At 37.4% G+C, this 22015-nt stretch overlaps 1 protein-coding gene across 10 annotated transcripts in view; it reads right to left on the bottom strand.

Annotated features, from left to right (window-relative positions):
* The window catches only part of OSBPL6 (oxysterol binding protein like 6), a 96813-nt gene that overhangs the window by 47176 nt on the left and 27622 nt on the right, over positions 1-22015 (bottom strand). For 9 of the 10 annotated variants that reach the window (XM_038142827.1, XM_038142826.1, XM_038142834.1 and 6 more), the window contains exon 2: positions 8014-8251. In XM_038142827.1, the coding sequence (XP_037998755.1) occupies positions 8014-8115 (102 nt within the window). In that variant the 5' untranslated portion in view covers positions 8116-8251. Of the gene's footprint in view, positions 1-8013; positions 8252-8614; positions 9114-22015 lie in introns of those variants that run through there. The other variant, XM_038142828.1, reaches the window with a different exon arrangement.

Raw genomic sequence — 22015 nt, 5'->3', positions numbered from 1 at the left:
TTATTTACTTACTGGAATGAATTATATTTAATGCAAAGATGTCTCTATAATTTATAATTTATTAATTTCCAAGAAAAATACAAACTGGTGAGGATTTCATCACTTACATTGGACACAGACTCTCTGTAGATCAGAAATGCGCACAACATGTAGTTAACAGTTAATTAATGAAAAAGATCTGATGGATCATTTTGCTGGTTCACTGCATTCTAGCAGTCTCCAACACCCATAACCATGGGGCCCGGGTATACACTGTCCCACAACAGCCATTCAAAATAGAGCTTTGCTGTCTGGGTTTTTTGTCTTGTTTTTTTCAATCCAAAGTACTAACTGGTGCATCTTTTATTATTTGCTAGTCACTGGAATTGTTTTTGCAACCTAACAAAACTGTACTCTTACTTGAATTCCATTTAGTATGAAGTGCAATGTTTAATCACTTTCTCTCAATTAAAACCACGTTATTTTCTGGTTATCTGAAACACAGCAGAAGTAGTAAGGTAGACACAGATTTGACTGCATACATGCCAATTTTAACTGCCTTCTAAACAAGCTGTGATACGTGCTGAGTTAATCTGCAATATTATTTGCAAAGGGAATGACCTTTAAACTTGCTTTTCTCTTAGGCTGCTTCTTAGCAAGGTCTGGCTTTCCTCCCATTAATGTTGGAAGAAACATTAATCTACTGATTCTTCAATATAATTGTGAGAAAAGAGTGAGTGCAAAGCAAAACAACCATATCTCATCAATGTATGTCTCCTTTCTATCTTTTAGCACAGTTTTTTAATTTTTGTAAAGCAGTCATGGTCCTATTCTTATCCTCAGTCTCTTCTCCTGACACTGCTCCATAGCTGTTTTCAGCAATCTCAGCATCAACTAACTGACAAAGGAACTTGGCAATACTTTGTGAATAGCACGCACAGTTAACATTTTTTTTCTTCTTGTAAGGCATGTTCATCTTGTACAGAAATGTACTTAAGAGCAACATTTTCTCTTTGTAACCTTTTTACTGAAAGACAAATATATGTAAGATGCAGTTCTGTGGCATATGAATAACACCCAGGTATGTATGCCTACTTCTTTCCTGGGATATGGAAAGTAAACCCTTCTTGTATAACAGAAATGTCAAGGATTTGTTAGTCAGGAGCTCTCTGTCAGCCCTTTCCAGCTTTGGATTGTACTTCATGTCAATGTTTTTAGGCTCTAGCAACAAGGAAGCCTTTGCTTTTCAAGGTACTTTTTGACAAATTCTGAAGAAAAATAAGCTCTTGCTCTCATGAAGAGCTTCTTGGAGGGAATTATTAGCACAACTGGATAAAGCAGAAAAGAGCTATCTATCATTGCACCAGCAACCTTGCTTTTGCCAGAAGGATGGTTTGGAACAACTGCCAAGTCACAGCCTGAGTGTTAATGACAATCTTCTCCCTTTGCACTTATCTTAAGATAGCACAAACAGATAAATTTACAGTGTCTGACAAAGAGAATTCAAATTTCAGCTAATGATACAAAGTTTTATTATTGATTATTGAATGATCACAATTAAAAGGCTTGATATTTTGTAAATAGCCTTAGGCTATCAGTTCATTTTAATGATTCTGATAGGGCTTAAAAGATAAAAGAGAGGAAAATAAAATTACATATATAAAAGAAACATTCCTTGATGTGTTAGGTGTTTTTATGAATGAAAACATTATAGACATGAAAGGGAGTCAATGTTAACACAAATGATAAATGAAGAAGCTGGACCTCACTTTAAAAAGTTCATTTATTCAGAAGAAGAACATATGAAAAGCTCATATGTTCTTCCTGTGACTCTCTCACTTCTTTCTATAAGCTACCTACTTATCCTTTCTCCATAGCCTTTAAACTCCAATTTACATAGTATAAAAATATAGGATATAGGAAAAAGGCTGAAAAACCTTTAATCCTATTTTTTTTTACGTGAAATATTATTCTACTAGGGGAAAAAATTTTTATGTAATCACTTCAATTTCAGGGTAAAGTATTTAATAAAAACAGGAACAGAGACTGTCAAAACAGCAAATAGCATTACTAAGACACACAGTTATCTGTCTAACACATTTGTATATTTTGCACGTGGATAATCCCAATCACACATGACTGTCTGGAAAACAGAAGCCTCCATATCATACCTGCCATCACGCTCCCTCTTCACCCTTGTGCTTTTCCTCTCCACTGAAGAAATGAAAATACAATCATGCTTCTCTTTCTTCTCCCCCATTTGTTTCCCAGAAATCCCAAATGACACTTCAGAAGAGTCGCACTTTTTCCTTCCAGATTCGTGTGCATGTGTGTTGCATTTTGAGTTTTTGTATTCTGAAGGAAAGCGAGACACTTCCTTTCTGAAGGAAAATGTTTATGTAGGACATGTATGCATGAGGGGAACAAAATGAGACAAGAGGAATGCAAAAGTGACCATGTTCTGGAAACACCACCTTAAATTATCTGTCATAATTTGCATGGGTAATTAAGCTTTTATGAGAGCAATTTCCCTGGTTTTGTAACAGAATATAGCTACAGGCACCATTTCTAATCAAACTGACATATTTTTAAAAAATAAATCTTTCTTCACAGCCCACATCTGAACTTCAGCATTCTCCAAGCAACCTGTAAAGCACTCCTAGAGGTAGGATAACTGAGGTAGCAATGTTTATGAAGCTCAGAGAACGTGTGCACTGAGCCCCCTGGGACAGCCTGGTATGAATGCTATCACTGCCTCTCCTTGACTGCTCCAGATCATTTTATTTCTTCAAAGCTTTAAGGCCAAGTCTTTCTTATGAAGAGGCAGCATCTCCATCTAATTATCTCCAGGTCTGGATCTCATCTCTACACCACTGTAGTATTACCAAGGGCAGGATCACATGGACAGATGTACTACTTCTGTTTGCTGTCTATCTCTCAGGTAAATTCTAGGCAGAAAGACAGGCCCAACATGAAGGACATCTGCTGTGTGCCTGCAGGCTAGCTTCACACACACACACAGCCAGCCTGATGCACCCAGGTGTACTGGGATCCTGGGCACGTGCTGCTGCCACTGCATGCCAGCAGCCTCCCCACAAGGATTCCTAGCTTTGCAGAAAGTCTCATACTTTCAATGCACCCATCAGCATCAGTACTTGGGGGTCTGCCTCACCCCTGGGATCAACCTGTACCTATTCCCCCCCAGTCTCACTTGCAGGGGTTCCTATCCCATCCCCAGACAAAACCCTAGTCCAGAGAGCTCCACTTTGTAAGTTCAGCCAGCTTCTGACCAATCCTATCATTTAAATGATAAAAATCTTACTGGTCTGAAATTTAAGATTTTTAAAAAGTGCCATGGCACTGAACCTAATGTAACATTCACATGAGTATTCTACAGCTTGAAAAGTTACACTGCTTCAGACATTTTGTCAGACACTGAAGTAAGACCCACTACCTTCCAAACCAAAGGAAAATTTTCACACTCTACAAAGGGCATAGAAAAAAAATGTTGTAGAGTAGCAGCAATTAATCAATTTAAAGAACAACTGCATGTTTTTGTTAACAATTTTGCCATTTCCTTCTTTGGCTCCCTCAGAACATTTGCTTGCTCCAGTGCGTTGTTGCCTTTAAAGTACTCAACACTTCCTGCTCTAATCCTGCTTCAATAGTTTTATGCAAAGAGAGTTAATTAGGAAAGCAAGCACAAGAGAATTACATCACTGTAACAACAGTACTTGGCATTTAGTAGCCTCTTTAGTTTGAAACTCTCAGAAAGATTAATAATTATTATTAAAATAATCCTCACAAACTACTGCAAAATAAAAAGGCTTCTCAAAGTCTATGCTTTGCTACAGAGCAAAGCTAGGAGTATGGCTGCATGTTCTCGGGTCTGTACTATGTCTACCAGATTGTCCATCCTTGCCTTTCTTTCTTTGAAGTCACAGAGAGACAGGATCAAGTGGAATTTACAGGTAACCAACAAGAATCTTTTTCTCAGATGCCACATCAGGCTGACAGTCATGAGCAAGCATGTGGGCTGCTACCCACTTTCAGAATAAAAAGGTACATAAATGTTCTCAGACACCATCCCATGTCTCTTGCACATGGAATACATTAGGTTATGTCACATTGCAACCTTGTATGAGCAGCATTGTCTAAGCATCTCCAAAATGGTGATACCCATCTTAGGAAATACCGCTTTCAGGAGACCACTTTGACAGTTAAAAGACAGTGGTTGCAAAAAGCTAAGTAGGCATTTTCCAGTGCAGACCTTTATGCAAGACCATAGCCTTGGAATCACACTCTGCTTTTAAATTTCATGGCCAGGTAAATATTTTCAGCCCCAACTCAGTCCTTTGTGAATCCCTTGTGTACATCCCTTCTATTAGTCAATACTGCTTGTGCAGAATAGAAAAAAAACCTCAACCCAAAACAAACAACAAGCCATATTAAAACCTGAAAAGCAGATCTCTGCTCTGGAAAAATCTTTTTTTCCTCTTGCTTCAAAGCCCCCACCTTTCACTCTTTACACACGGCTAAAAGACAACAGTCGTTTGAAATATGAAAGCTCTCCAGGTAGAAAGGTGACAACACAAGGCTAAATGCAATAGGACTAAAAGCTTTTCTTCTTTTGAGATTGCTGTGTAGGAAAAGAACCAAGGATTTGTTGAAAAAGCAAACTGGTAAAGAAAAACACAAAAAGAGCAAGAGCATGCTGATCTGCCCCATAAAGGACCAAAAGGAAAATTTAAACATTAGAAGACAGCTCACACTTAAAATAGAAAACATTCCTATATCCACTTTTACATCATGTATTAGCTAGCCTTTAGGTTATGGTCAGAAAAGTCAAAATCTCTCCTTTGTTAACAGTTTCAATATTATTGCTCTCCTTCTGTATCACTCCCTTAGTTTAGTAGCCTGAAGTCAGGCTCCAATTTGCCAAACTGCACATTGTTAACCCTATGATGTATTTACTTCTTTACTCTCAGCACAATATTGCAACCCACACATTGCAGAGAATATATAATGTCTTACAGTCTGCCTTATGAGCTGCATACTTGGTCAATAAATAACATATGGAATATTCATAAAGAACTTACCCTATAAAACTTGATGTACAACATATGAATTTATCATATTCAGCTGTACTTCTAAGAGTTGTTAGTTTTCCTCCATTTTGCTGTGCAGCAATATATAGCCAGAGTTCAGAGTTTCCTCAGGGATGAAACACAAGAATCTACCTTGTCAGTATGGCCCACAAAAAAGGCTATCAGAATTTAACTTTTTATGCTACTTTTTGTACGAAGACTCTTATTGACAGTGGAAGTGACAGGTTTCATGCTCTGCAACAGTTCCACAGTAGGAAAAACTGTTGCTTCTCCCTTCTGAAGTATTCCTTATCAAGGGTATCACAACCCCTGTCCAACTCAGGGGTTAAACAAAATGGGTTCTTTCTGGGTCTTCTACTGTCTAATCCTCCAAATTAAACACTTTCACAAAAATGAATAAGAAAAATCTGAAATCAGTTTTATTTAGTTATTGTTGGCTTCATTAGTCTATTCATTTATCTATTAGTCAGGGAGCCTGCAAATTGGCAATGTCAAAGCTTTTGCTGACTGCTAATTCTCTTAGCTGATGTATATTGTATAAATAAAAAAGATACATTAAAATGCCAACATTATATACAGCACGACATTTTCCACTCTCCCTAAAATGATTTATCATAGGCATGTTCACACTCATTCAGCCTCCTGTACTGTAATTTATTGGGAAACTGTTCTGTAATTGCTGGTATGACTTTGACAAGAATTATATGATGAGAAGGTTTCAATCATTAACCATCCAGAAATTTCCAGTGTTATCCTCACATATGACAATAAAAGCTACATTGACACCTCATCTAGTCACATCACTTTCCATATTTATTTATGTTACCAATTTAGGAAGAGTGCTTTTCCACTAGCTGCTCTAAAGAGTCCAAGGAAGCAACAAGACAGAGTTTTAAAGCCTTTTCAAAGTAAAATCCAACAGCTCCTGAACCAAAATCCCCTACCCTCTAGTTATCATTGTGTTTGGCCAAAAGCCAATGAAAACCAAAAAATATAAAAACAATACTATAAGCAAGGAAAGAAATTAAAAACAAAGTTGTTACAGTGGATGGTGGGATGAAATGGATGTTTTACTGTGTCTACACGCAGAGAGGAAGCATGCTCCTCTCCCTGGGTACAGCACCACCGCAGTTCATGCCGCGTTGCACGCTGCAGCTCCGTTTCTTTCTGCAGAAGAAATTGCTCACCCATTCGTTCTCCTGCTTTAACACTGACAGAACAAAAGCAAAAAAGCAAAGTAGCCTTTCCAGTCCACATTTACATGCCTAAGTACTCATTAAGCATCATCACACTTTATGGGATCCTCTGGATGCATCACACCATCAACCTTTATAGCATTATTTTAAAATCATGCTTCACGTTTCCGTGATCAAATATGGACTTAAAGTTAAGCATCCATTTCATTATGATGACAGGTATACCTTGCTCTGTACCGTTGCTATGGTAACAGATGTGGTAGCCATCAGATTTATGGTAAAATGTATTCACAAGAGGTTTTTGGTTTGGTTTTTTTTTTTAATCCTAGTTGCACGATTGTGTCAAACTAATTGCAAAGAAAACTCAGAGAATACACTCTTAGCTGAGACCAGCAGCTCCTGTGAGTCTTGCATTTACCTTCTTTGGGCTTAAATGTGGGAGATAAAATACACAGATGCTTTAAACAAACTCTATCACAATTCTTGCTCCAGATGGAACTAATGAAAAATTAAAAGGTTATATCCTAACCAAGACTTAATTAACTAACTACAGTTATCTAAAGTCCTGTACACTGCAAAAGGGAAAATATTTATCACCTGTGAGAAAATACTTTTTGGACCTACTTAAGCAATGGAAATTATTAAAAAAATCCCCACACATTTCCTGCCTGTTATTGAGCATACATCAGAATTATTCTCCTGATTTAATGTTTAAAAATACCTTGTGGTGAGATTATTTACATTCAAACCTGTAAATTCTACAGTTTTTATTAAAAACTCTTGGGTTTCAAAATTTTCTTAAGAGGTAAGGGAAGAAACTTCTTCAGCAACAGCTGAGAAAATAGTATCAGAGCTGCCATACAAGTAGCTAGGAAAATATTCCTAAGCCAATGATTTTTATTTGAATTTTTTTAAATTATTTGCCTCTTTCATGGATCACAGTTTTAAAATATGTTTTTGTTCTAAACCAATTTTTCTGTACCAACTTTTGCATTTGTAAAATATATGTGTAAGAACTTATCTGAAATCTAGTACATAGCTCTGATATTTTCTGAAGTGCTCCCACCGGTATTGTGGCCACACTGTACACCCAGTCCTAAAAAAATCCCACAGGAAAGCTCAAGTTGTCATGAGGGGAGTTATTACAGTCTTCATCTCAAAGAGATCCTGGAGAATTGCATCCACACCAGCAAGAGTCTCTTAAAAATGGAAGTCTAACATAACTGGATTAGTACTCTATGAGGTAGTACAATCAGTGTTACTTTGAAGTGAGACAAATAATAGGTTGGTTAGGTGCGTCAGGTGCTTACACAAAGGATGAACAATATGGCATTTAAACTGAATTACCACTTTCTAAAACAATCATGTATCTCTGCTGCTGGTTTACACAAACAGATATTCACAGACGACACAAAACGACTTTAAGCAACCGCAGGCTCATGCTGACAAAGAAACCACTTCCCGAAAGACTCCAGAGCATGTTTCCTACCTATCCATGAGATTATATACTTCCTGTTCCAGTGCTGTACATAGTGCCCATGCTGCTTCTAAATCTTTTTCAAGCCATGTTAGGAAATGGAAAAAGTAAATTCAAAAAATCAACTTTTTGGCTGTTGTGCTATCATCCAATTCTATAAGCAAGGAAATCTAGAGCTAACAAGAACAGCCCCATTACAGGAATAAATCTATCATCCCACCATATGGTACCAACAACTGGAGTGTTTTCTTACCTGCCTCCTGTCTCTCTGAGATGATGATGAGGAGGAGGCACTTCTATGTGATGGAGTGGATGTTTTGTGAGCTGGAGATATACTCTTCTCCTCTGAACTCATCTTTGTAGCAGACTTGTATTAATGATCTTGTGCTCTTATCACTCATGGACAAAAATGCAGGGGATCGTCTTCTGCATCCTTCTGTTTCACAGCTTATGGGCAGCCAAAGGGAAAGTCAGTCTCAGCTGAACTCCACCTTAATAAAGAAAAATGGGAAAGAGTAGATGAACATACCCTCTCTCCAAAGTAGCCCTGCAGCAAAGAAATCTGTTGATTATTTAATCCAACACATCTCCCAGTCTTTTACTCCCCTTCCCAACAACTGCTCAGCACAAATACAAATGCATTGTTCTGCATTCTCACAAAAGATTAAAGTGGTATTATTTAAAAAAACCCTAAGGAAAGGCTTAAGTAATTTACAGCAATTCTCAGGCAAAGTTTACAAACCCTTGATAAGGGGATATTATCCTGCATAATATCATGACATTATCAAGTAACTCCTCAGGACTTCCTTTCCCTATAGCACAGATACCACTGAAAACCCCATTATAATCAGTACCTGGTAAAAATCCTGCAGTTAGATCAAGAACTCCACAAGTATTTTAAAAAGCAGGTGCCTCTCTCAAAGGTGGTGCCCTCACCTGCAGTATCAGAAGCTTCACTGAGGCAGGGGGAGTGTGTGGCTGGGGGGTCATTTGGCTGCTGGCCAGGGCTCACCCACCCCAGTGCAGGGGGCGTTCCCTTTCCTGTTTACTCAGCCACTGCTGGGTACATCACCGCTCTACAAATAGCAGGAAATTTCTCTCACTTCTCTCCACCCAAACCTTTAATTTCTAGCCACAAACAGAAAAACAGATACTTAGGGCAGCACAGAGGATATTTGTGTCAATAAATAGTCAAACACTACCTGTCAAACCCTATCAAAATGCTGCAAATACACCATGAAAGTTTAGGAACGGAGCTACGCTTCACATTTAACAGATCACTGTGATCTTGCTTCAGCTGACTGATACAGAGCCTGATCTTCTATTAACCTTGGATAAAATTGTTCCCTGAATGAGATGTTAGCTTCAGGCAGATGACATATCTTCTCCACTGCCCTCCTAATTTGGAAATAGTGCCCTTCCACATTCACTGTGCTGACAGCACACCAAGGGTCAGCACAGCACAGCTAGCTGCAGATGGGTGTGGAGAAAGGTGCTGCTCTGCACCATGTTAAATCAGATCAGGACAAACATACATTAACACGCAGACATTACTGCACACTCAAGAAATTATGTTATTTTGAAGACAAAGCTCTTGCTTCTCCAGACACAAGACATAACCATGGAAGAATATCATCCTGAGCCCAGATACTCACACAGAGGCAGCTAAATAATTATCCACACAGTGCCAGGAGCTTCTGAATACTGCACCCTAAGGAAAAATGCTCCTGCTGGAGCCAAGATCTGTGATTACTCAAAACCTCTTCTGCTTGCTGTACTAAGGGAGAGTGGAATGACTTCAGTTTACTAGTTACCAGTACTTTTGCAAGTATGAATATCATTCATGTCTTATGAATGAGCTTCAACCTCCATCAAGGAGTCTCCCATAGAATTACAAACCCACATATTACCCACAGAGGCCACACAGCATCCCAGTGACATGACACGGCTGTTCCAACAGCAAAGGCTGCCCACATTCCCTGAACATCTTGGCGAAGTCTGTGTTCTTTTCAGGATGACAAGTCCCTGCTAGGAGAAGCCTAAGAAGAGATTGGTTATGCCAAAGCCAGCTACAACAAGACTAGAGGTTGCAGGAAGAAGGAAATAAACTGCATAGAACATTTGTTTCAGAACTTCAGAGAGAAAATCTAATGAAGATGAGCCAAAAGAAAGGCTTTTCCTTTTATCCTAGCATACCAGGGGACTGCTGGTCTAGTTTAACAGCATTTTCATATCCTACAAATGCATCAGGGAGATTTTCGTCAAAGAGGTGTACCAACAGGGATATCTCAAGGTCTGTGAAATTTTCATTTAAATAAAAAATGAAATTAAAAAAATTAGAACAAAAATATAATCCTAGTTTACAGAGTTGTGCAGAACACTTGAGTTATTTAATAGGAAATCTACAGTCACTTTCAGCTATGAGGTCACTGAAATTTTTTTAGCAGAATAGCCTTTGGGCAAATAAAAATCAAACCCTTTTTAAAACATCTGATCTTCATTCAGTTGACTCAAGTGGAAAACTTTATATTTAGTAATAGCACAGAAGGACAGTGGTCTGGCACTTCAAGTGTGTTCTGAAGGCTCTCAGAAGCAGTAAATGCTGTTGTAAGAAGCAACAACAATGCTAACAAGCAGTACACAAGAAACACTGTACTGTAAATAGCTGCCAAGTTTGGGATTTTGTTAAGTATGGACTTTTTCTTCCGAAAGGTATTAAATAAAAGTAGTGGCTTACATCTGAGCCAAGCTCCACAATGGTTCTGTTGTGCTCTCCAAGCACTAAGAGCTGAACCTAACGAGCAACTTGTTCAAACCACATTGACTTGTGACCACAACAACAAAAAAAAAACCCTACCAAAAATATTAAACCACTCCCCTTCACAAAGAAAAGAAGCAAAGACTTCTTCTTGCCCTATTACACAGCAAAAATAGCTTCAATACTAAACCACTATTACTTATACATAGAAATTTCTGATTAAGAAACAGTGCAGTTCAGGGTTAAAAGTCAAAAAAGACAACTGGAATATTTGAGAAAACATGACTTGATGACTTGTAAGCGCAAGGAAAAGAAAAAAAAAAAGGCAAATTAGCAAGCGTTAGAACAGAGCTCTTTCTTATTGTTCCTGAACACTGAATTGGATTCTTTCCATATTGCTAAGGGTCTATCCTCCAATTTTTTGCTTAAAATTTGAGCAATAGATCTTTTTTAGAGCATGTTAGAAGGAATAAATCTAGTGGAACTGACATAAAGAGACACCAGTGTCTCTGTAACTATGATTGAAGCAAACAATTAGAAATCTAATTTTTGGCCAACAAATTGAATTTACAAAAATTTAAATGATGCTTTTGAAACATTTTTAACAGGCTTTTTCCATCAGTCACTGGCAATTTTGCTATTGATTTCAATGGGAACAGAAGCAAGTCATATACCACGGTAGTATGTTTCTGGAGAGTAACAGAAAATCTAGAAACACATTCAAAAACTATGATGATGGGTTTTGGGTGAGTGGTGATGACCTCCTCCTGGTAATCATGCATTTGTTCTGATACTGTTTCCTGACAAGTATAAGGCAAATTTTATTATCCCTTTACTTCACAGCAAATATATCCTCTACATGGAAGTACTTTAATCAATTTCATCAGAAATCAATCAGAAAAGAATAAAGACATAGGCAAGGGGAACAGCATTGGCTGTTGGTTATTAAATGCTGCATATCCAATAACTTGTAGGCTGCATTTTGCACACACCAATTAAATCACCCTAAAATGAGCTGCTCAGAGCCACCTGTCGGTTCAGAACCATGAGTGGATTCAGCCCAGAAAATGTGACAGGGCATTGGCCTGCTTGAAAGTTGCTTTGCCATGAGTTCCCAAGGCAGGGATCATTCATTGCTTCCAGCACACAAGAAGAGACAAACGGCCCAGAATGCAAAAAGCAGACACTGCAGAGAGATTTTGGCCATTCAGAAGTTTCAGTGGCCCAGCTGGGAGTTTTGTCCTCAGCTCCTTTTTGTTGGCATCTCAACTATTTTGAATTTAAAACATGATAATTATCTACTGGTTCTGCAGTTCATTGTTTTTTAAAGTTCTTTACTTATTTTTATGTAAGGTGATGTATAGAGAAAAGTAACATGCCCAAAGACATAGAGAGAGCTAGTCTCATGAGCAAAACATGCAGTGAGACCTTTTAACTCTGATGCATAAGGAAAAATACCCTGTGCCATGATTTTAACATACTCCACATGAAACAAACACCTATACCTAATTCTATTCATGAAGGAATGCAAAATTACCATACAGGAACAACAACAAAAAAACTTAATATATTAAACATTCTTTTATTGAACAGTTAAAAATCATTTATACTTTCTTAAATATCTGGAACTGAGTATCTTTTTTCTATAGAAAAAAGATATTTCACCACTTCCTTGCACTTTATCCCTACTATATTTCTTTTTTAAGCTAGAATTGAAGTCAAGGTATGGTTTTTCTCAATGTTTTTGTGCTGGATTTCAATTGTTACAACTTGTCTGGGCCTGGGGGGCAAAAAGCTACAGATTACCCATTCTTCATCCTTTCTCTACTTCAACTAAGATTTGAATATTTTTTCCTATACAGTTTTTTTAATCTCATTTATTCTCAGTTCATTAGGGGTGTGGTTTGAGACCTCCCCCCTACCCCCCCCAGTGTCTTAAGCCAAGCACTAACAGATCTAAAAAAAACTTCATTCTTCATTTCTCTTCTGTCCTCAAAGGGTTACTGTCTTTTTCTGTCTAAATAAACACAGGGAAAATGACACTTTATTTTTCATATTGGAAACCACTAATTTTTACACTAGAGAGATTTTGCTCACCCAGAAGTCCTGCTGTCTATCATGTGAAACAAAATTATTTCAAATGCATTAAAATAAATGACCAATCCCCTACTGCGCTGTGGAGTGTGATTATTTTTATATTAATATTACTAAATAGCTTGAAAGACAAGGAAGCGCTGAGATCTACTTAGTGATTTCTCATCGCCTTTTGTCTTGGGTTGCAATGCTTGATTTACATCTTTTAAAGGTATTTCCTGGAATTTTGTATATTGAACTGCTCAGCAGTGTCAAAATACTAAAGGAGACACTGAATCTCCATATAAAAATTCATTACTCGTCATTTTCTTCAATGAACAAACTACATTGTATTGGAGGTTGCACAGATTCATTATTTGAAATTTCATTTTAAAATTGAGTATTCTTTTTGCTACTTGATAAAATTTAGAAAACAAAAGAGAGAGGGGGAGTAATGAACCAGAGAAAGGTTGTTTTTACTGGGGAGAAAAATTTTTTCTTTAATTACATGAGACAGTGCATCAGGGAGTAAACCAGCCCAAGACTTGGAAACACAAGCTGTATAAACTGCACAAAATAATTGGGTGGCACAGAGCAGAAAATCAGGATGTGGAATTGAATATAAGCAAATTAAAGGTAGGAATATTTGGCTATCATACTTTACAAGCCATCGCTGTATGGCAAGTCCACTGACACTGAATAGGAAATCTGTCTTGTCCCATAACTTAAAAGTGTTCCACCAAGCCTGGGCAACTGCATCAACTGCAGCGTGGTTGTGAAAAAGCTATTAGCAGAAATGATGAAAAAGTACAGATACGTAAATTGTATAAATCCAGAGTGCTGAATAAATGCATGTCATATAAAAGATAAATTAAAGTTTTCAATCTGTAACTCAAAATGAAGTCTGGACTAAAATAACAGATTTCTGTGAATAATGTTATGTTGCTTCTCACTCTGATTGAGTCTTTTCTGCGAGAGTGCCCAGAATACTTCAGTGTTTAATATCTCTTGTGGTATTGGAGTAATTTCAGAAGACAATTTAGAGCACAGAGATGAATCTTTAGACATAAATGAGACATAAGTATGCAACTGTCATTGGCATTCATTCAAGGAAAACATTCAAACTGATCAGGGGCTGCTTTTCACTTGGGAAGGAAGAGGTTTTCTGTGGTGCTGTGTGACACAGTCATTCAATATTCGAGCACTCACCGAAGGCCAACCTTTGTTCTCATACAATGAGCAATAGGCAACAGCCTCTTTCCCTCTTCACTGCTGACCTTCCTTCAAGGAAAATCATAACCAGTTTTTGTTACAGTACATGAATGTTGCAAACACAAAATATAATGGAAATAAAACTTCTCAATGCAGTAGCAATGATGTGATGATTTAATAGACCACTTGTGGGAAATAACAGTTTGTTGTTTTTCTTTTTTAACGAACAAGAGAACCAATCCCTTTACAGACACTACTTGAGAATCAGCCACATTACTTTAGCAAAGTATTAACTTCTTAAGAAAAGGTTTTCATCAATTCATTTTAAGTTTTGTTTGCAGACCTGTGAGCAGTGAATTTTAAATCACTGATTAAAAGATCGCAAAACAACACTCGATCTAAGGGAGACACTCATGATTTATTTTCAGGTCCAATATCTATAAGTTAGAATAAATGAGGTACAACAGGAAAATAGGAAATCTAGATAGTACTAAATGATTTTTAAAATAGAAGATATTCAAATTCATATGACTGTATTACCATTGCTCTTTTCAGGTATTCTTAAGAAGTGCCTACTGAAGGTTTGGATAACAAATGTACATGTCTATTCTCAGGCATTCATAACAACATTGGCATATGCAAAGTCTCAGTCTGATATTATATACAGCAATGCATACAGTGCCTAAATACTGCCATAAATCATTCTCTATCCCTTATTCAAGAGGCTCTAGATCCTGCCTGTTAGCTAGGAAATGAGTTGCATGCAGCATTACCCTGGAAAGGAGCTCTGATACAGACCAAACTGCTGCACTTAGCACAATTTGCAATTTTCATGATCACAGAATCATTTAGGTTGGAAAATATCTTTAAGATCATGTCTAAAGACCTTTAACCCCATGGAATGCTACAGGCTTGGAAATAAGCATCTGGAAAGCCTAGTGGAAAAGGACCTGGGGATGTTGGTCAACAGCCAACTGAACATGAGCCAGGATGTGCCTAGGGGGCCAAGAAGGCCAGTGGCATCCTGGCCTGGATCAGGAGTAGAGTGGCCAGCAGGACCAGGGCAGTGACTGTCCCCCTGTACTCAGCACTGGTGACACCACACTTTGAATCCTGTGTCCAGTTCTGGGTCTCTCACTAGAAGAAGGACATTGAGGCTGTCCAGAGAAGCAGCCCAGCCACCATCCCTGAAGGTATTTAAAAGACATGTAGCTGTAGTACTTGGTGATATGGTTTAGTGGTGAACTTGGCAGTATTGTGTTTTCATTCTATGATCTTACAGGTCTTTTCCACATGTAATGATGGAAATGGCAAATGACCAAACAGTCAGCAGCAGGGCTGATGATATATCTGAGATCACTGTGTGATCAGCAGTGCCTCTGCTGCAGGGTGATCACGGCACACGCTCAGCCTTTCTCCTACAGTCACTTCACTGCTGGGCTTCAGCAGAGCTCTGCTATCTCATGCTTGCTTACAAGGCTTGCTGTATGGTTGGATGTGGGCACTCATCTCCTTCACCTCACTGATCACTCTGTTTGCTAATTTAGCTAAATGCATAACCAGACGTACACGCTAGCAATGCAACCACTAAACTCAACTGCTAAAAAACCCAGGGGTTTTTATGTCTTATTTCATATGATGACATACAAGAACAGCACTTACCTGTTTTACACATGCAGTTTCCTGCAAACTCTTTCAAGACTAAATAGTTAATTGGCTAAGACACAATGTTTATGTCAATAAGAGCAAAGTCTAAAGTACCACTATTCTTAATTAGGATACCACTTCTCCTTGACTGATTGATAGTCAGTAATGCAGTGAAAGTAATGGAATAAAGAAAGTTTTTCAGAGATGTCATCTTTTACAGCCCTACATTTCACAATGTCCCATGACAAGCATTTGTTGGAAGAATTATCAAGGAAATTAAAATAAATTAACATGGTGTTTCCAAAATGAGCAATCGAGTGTAGTAAATGCAGTGTTTTTTTAAAGTACTTAGGCTTTGTTTTGGTGCTCAGGTTAAGGGGTGGTTTTGATTTTGTGGTTTTGGTTTGTTTGTTTTTTGAGGGAGGCACTGTGCAGTTAAGAAAATCTCGTAGGTTTTTAGCTTTTAAGTCTACTTGTGTATGTAATCCTACATCATGCAGAGCATATTCCACAGGAGACAGCTGTACCAGCAGACATTGAGAAACTCTTATTTCATGTCATCCTTAACAGAAGGTTGTGTGCCCCAACACTTGGTATAATTTCGTTAACATTGAGTTATATTTTTTTCCCTGAGTGGCTAGTCCAAGCATGTCTCAATAATATAAAGACTATAATAATCTAAGAAAATGACTTGCACAGGCATGTATCTCTGTATCTCACACAATTGTGACAGACTTCATCAAATAGAGGGATGAGGTCAAAAAAACAGATAATCAGATTCAGACAAGAAGAGGACAGCACAACATCTGTCTTTTCTATTTTCTGCTTGCCTACACGATTAAGCTGGGTCTCCTGCCCTTCCAGAGGCCCTGAAGCATTCATGGCAATTAGTGGAGTCCCAGTACGTCCAAACCTCCAGTTTAGGTGACAATTTCAAACAAACCCTCAACCCATTTGCAGCTTCTGAGGAGTGCCTCAGCAGCTGATGTGATCCTAGGATTTTCATGAGGAAATCTTTGCTGTTCCATGTTCCTCAGGCTGTTGCAGAAATGGAGTACTATTGATCTGCATGGCACAGAAATGTTTTGCATAGCACAGTCAGCATTATCAGCCTCTGTCACATGCATTTGGAACAGACTGCTGAGAGCAGAGGGCTCAGTGGTACACAGATTCACAAACATATAAACACAAATGTGCAATCTATGCCAGTTAAACATTAAACAGGAAAAGCTAACTGGTGGATGTTATCATCCTTTCTGGACTAACATACATTTAGGAGATATTTTTTTAAAAAACCAAAAAAAAAACAAAGAAGAAGAATGCAGTACATGCTATAATATCCCCTTTTTAAAACTGAAAATATTAATGGGGAAACTTTCATTTCCATCCAGAATTTTTCAGAGAATTTTTCAATTAAAAAAAATAATAAAAACTCAGGAAATACTTTAAAGAATAAAACATTTTCATGCATCTTTTTTTTTCTGTTGAAAAAACCTCACAATTTTCAACAAACTTTTAAAAAATAAAAATCAGAACCCCTTTTTTTCCTTATTTTACTAATTATGTCTTTCTTTACCACTCAGCAACTTGGACGAAAAAAAAATAGATTAGAACCCTCAAGACACTTTAGCAGTTTTTTAATAAAATCTCAACTGACTGGCAATCTAAGCAGAGAAACTAATTTCCCTTATAAAAGAGCTATAAAATATTTTCACAAAAATTGTACTAATCTTTCAGAGCACAGGAGGCTAAAAGTTTTATGTGACCCTTGAAATCCATATTGTCTGGCTTCATTTTTCTGCCCTTCATTTATTAAGTTCTCTTATTTCTCTGCATGTTTTATTTCTACTACCACAAAAACATTACATTTTTGTTATATGTTTCAAAACTACCAAGTAAAAATTCGATTCACAGCAAATTAAGAGCTTCCTATTTTACTGATTTTGAACATTATCATCGAATGTTGGTAGGAAGGATGTAAAAAAAAAATCAGTGCTGTCTCAATATAAACACAATGTTTTTATGGGAACAAATAAAAGGCTAGAATTGATGGATTTTGATCAGGTCATAGAGAACAAAGAGAGGAGACAAAACCAGCAGATTAGTCAGAGCTTCACCAACCAAGGTTTTTGGGGTGCTATGTGGAAGGTCACATCCAGGATCAAAAATCAGAATGCAGTTTTATTCCTAGAAGTAATTAGCTTGACAAATAATAAGGAGATCACAGCTGCACAGGATAATGTAGTTAATGGCTTATAGGTAATCTGGGAAATATTGAGAAGGAATAGGGAGGCTGTATTGCCTCTGTGACTGCTACTAAATCACTGCATCCAGCTCTGCTGTCAGCATTTCAAAGACACTCACAAATGGGTTCAAGAGAGAACCATAAGCATGACCACAAGATTGAAAAACATCACTACTAATAAAAGATTTATAGAGGTCAATCTATTTAGTTTGTCAAATAGAAGATTGAGGTGTCACTGGATGACAATCTATAGCCCACTATATAGGGGGAAGGAATTTATTGTTAGAATTCCCCTCAAAGGTATAGCAAAATCTTAGGGGGAAATAAGAGAGATAAATATATGCAGGTTAGAAAGAAAGCACAGATTTATAATGGTGAAGATGATTAATACTGATAAAATAGACTGAGGCTTACAATGGGTATTTGTGTAGAGGTATAAGAAGACATTTTCAGATTCAGACCAGAATTTTCAAGGTCTGGGAGTTTTTTTAATATATTCCAAAGCTCAGTCATCACTGATGATTTGGAAGAAGAAATTCATTCTGGGCAGCCTAATGACCCATTCCATGGCAAGAGTTCAGATTAGACTGTAATGCAGACTCTCCCTTTCCACAACTGAAACCAATCAACCAAGAAAAAAACCAAAGCAACACAGAAACAGAGCGATAAAATAAAAGGAATTTTTTTTTCTTAATTGTACCTCTGGTACAGCCCAATTATCTTTCCACTTAAGGTTTTCCAATTTTATCCTCATCTGTCACTAGGCATTTATTAAGTCTGATCTTTTGTCTGGAACAATGTTAAATGTTCTTCAAGTGTAGAGAAAGATTCTGAAAAATTAATATTTGTTTTTCTTATTGACACGTATGTTTAAAACCTAACTTTCCATGGAAGAGCAGAACCACATCACAAAGTAATTCTTTTTATCTCCTTACTACACAAATTTCTCTGTGCCTCACTCAGAGATCTTTTCATTAGAAAGTCAGAAAAGAAAAATAGAGAATTATTGCTCAGACAAAAAAATTACCAAAAATGTCTTGAGCACTTGACAAATACATTAGGAATCACAGACATGGCTGAAAAGAGCCTGAGATGGAATAATCACTTCTGAGGTTCCTGCAAAATCTAAGACATGTTGACTGAAATTAAACTGAAAATAAAAACAGGCAGTTGCTCAAAAGTAGTTTCCTGACAGAGCAAATCGGTGACAAAAAAACCCCACAACAACAAAAAATCCCTTTTCTGCTAATGCCCAGCTGGTTATCCCTCGACTTTCTTCCATGAGGGAAACATAATATTTCCTATCCTCATACTAAGTCCTGCACACATGAATCGCTAGATATGCTTAATTCTTTCTGCCTTTGGAATACTAATGAGTCAACATTCAGCTTCAGTGACCAAAATCACAGTGTACTCAAAAGTAACATTTGTCATAGAAGAAACTCTCTACTTCTAACATTGCTGATAATTTCAGCTGAAATTGCACCACACTGATTTGCTTTTGCCTGTGCACAAAGCATGATCTAATATGAGGACAGCAATGCCCTAAGGCACCTGGCACAGAAGGAAATATCTGAGTAGTTCTAGAATATTCTCATAATTGAAAAGCTGCATGTTTTCCATCAGTCATTGATTTCCCAAACATAAAGACTGAAAATGACTGCTAATATGTATTGATTTTTATACATACACATATTATAAAACCAGAATACAATACTGGAGTCATATAACATAAAAAGGACCAAAGGAATTATTTTCCAGCTTAGCTCCTGTTTGAAATAAGAATTGAAATAACAATAATAATTTCCTGTTTTAAATCATCCGGCTCCAATGCGAAAGATTTCAGTGATGTAAACCAACCACAAATCCAAAAAATTCTTGCAAAAAAACTATTTTTCTGCATTATTAAGAAAGTGCAAATTATTTCTCCTTTAAATATGTATAAACTCAAGCCTTAGCCAAGAGTCTTTGTCAAACTTTTGCCTAATACACAGAAGAGCTCTCTACAAATGCAAAATTTGCTAGTGCACAAATACACTGTTTTTACAACACTTTAGTCACCTAACCAGTTTTCTCATGTTTCTAAAAGATTTTTAATAAGCTTGATGAACTTTAGAGAAGAATTGGCATAACTGAAGAACTGACAAATATTTTATAGTCCGATGTGTAGAAAGGCTTGTATTTAGTAAGTTAAGAGAAGGGCTGAAAGCTTGCTTGAGCCCAGTGGTACCTCCCCTCGTTCCCAGAGCAATCCTTGTTTATACATCCTAGACATCAACATGATGATTAATCATATTGGACACAGTAGCAAACATGGTGTGCTTCAACAGGATATTGGACAAAAAGTACAAAAATCTTTGGCCACAATTAACAGTTACACATCCATAAATTAGCAAACATGCCAACTGGCAAACAACCATCCTTCCCTCCTAACATCAAACACTTCTATCCTCTTTGAGCACTACTCTATCTATTTGCAGTTCCCCAGAATTTGGGACAGGGCACATACATTTTGGCGGCTTACAGAAAGCACCAAGTTTAGGAATGCCCACCTGAAAACCCTGTTTCACCTGTCTAAAAACAACTTGCCTTTTAACACTTCAGTAAGTGATTGATGATCATTATTGCATGACCTGCTGGCTTAGCATCACTTGCAAGACATGAAGTTAGTTTTCCTCTACTAGACACATAACAAACCACAACAGCAGCCAAGAATAAGACTGTGACACTCAGATGGAGACACACAGTCTGAAATAAGGTGTATAACCTCAACCAATTGAGAAACAGGCTAATTTTACACAGTCTAGAGAAGAGGGCTATTCTGTGCTAATGATCAGCGCTCACACCTGCCAGCCTCAATGGGTACTTGTGAGATATGTGGCGCTTAAGAACCTTTCCATCTCCCAAGTGCCATATAAACAACCTGTGATAACCAGCACAAAAGATTTGTAGGGATAACAGAGCAGAAGAAACACAAATCCCTAACATGCCACTATATATTATTAACATCTCAACTTTTTACTACAAATTCTTTTTTGCCCCACTGTTCTTATCTTGCATCACCCCAGATTCTCACAATTACTCTGTGTTCTGCAAACCTATCCCCACCAAAGATAAACCTCTCTGCCCCCACTGCAGTATTTTACATTATTCCTCTCCCTCACCCTGCAATCATGAAGCACAGATTACCTCCCTACCGACCCAGTTATTCCTTTATATCTCATGACCGTGTCAGGTCCCCTTTCCTCTTTCTTTGTTCATGTCCTCTCATAAATTGCACACAATCATGATCCTTTGAATTTGTCTTTCCATTTCTAACCCAAGCTGTGTAGATGCCCCACTTTTTAATGTCACAGAGCACTGCCTAGAAGTTCAGCTAACAGTACAGAATTCTTTAGAAAAAAAATTTAAACATATTCTGCATTTGCAAAAACCTGCTCTTCATGGGAGAGGCCATGACTGCAGATTCTAATAATAAGAAAAAAAGGAATAAACAAAGGGAATCTAAAATTAGGATTTAAAGACTAAATGGCTGTACTCTGTCACTTTGCAATAGCTGTCTTTCTCTCTCCAGGGCTGAGATATGAGGAAATTTTTCTTCATCTTCATCTAAACAAAAAAGGAACAGTATAACAGCAAGCAAAAGATGTCTTATTTTAACACAACTAAACCTGTGGTACGTGATCACTTTATCAAAAAATATCTGTTATTTTCTTTGCAAAATAGTTTGCATTGAGAGGCTTAAAGTTGTGCCAGCAACATCAGCACTTGCTCCAGATCAGCTGTACTTCACAAAAACATTTTAAAGACTATAATTTTAGCATGGAGTCAGGTCAGCTACAGAAGATACAGAGTTTGCAACTTGCAATGAATTCTCTCAAAGTCCTCATTAATACTCCAACATAACAGTGCCATTCAAGCCCTAAATGACAAGTGCCTGCCAATTCTTTCCAACACTTTGACATTGTGCTTTACCAGAATATTTACAAGGAACTAATACATTTTCTTTTGCGTCCAAATGGAAAATCCCCAAACTGATCTCAAGAGAGAATTCCAAAATGCCTAATTTCACTATGACTTTAAAGAGACTCAGAATAATTCTTCAGTTTCACTAGTAGAAAACAAATCCAGTTTTTGACAAATCACGTTCCAGGTTTGCATCTAATTTGCTAATGTGGTCAGCCAATAACTATTGCCCAATGTTATCAACATACATGGTTGTTGATATCAGAATTTTGCACACATTCTTAATTTAAAACATCACTCACAATATCTTAAATTCAGCTCCAAATTTTTGAAACTTTGATTTAGTAGTTCATT

Source organism: Motacilla alba, chromosome 7 (genome assembly GCF_015832195.1).
Source record: "Motacilla alba alba isolate MOTALB_02 chromosome 7, Motacilla_alba_V1.0_pri, whole genome shotgun sequence".
Taxonomy (NCBI): Eukaryota; Metazoa; Chordata; class Aves; order Passeriformes; family Motacillidae; genus Motacilla; species Motacilla alba.
The sequence above is the reverse complement of the archived record's forward strand: the minus strand, read 5'-3'. Positions and strand labels throughout refer to the sequence as shown.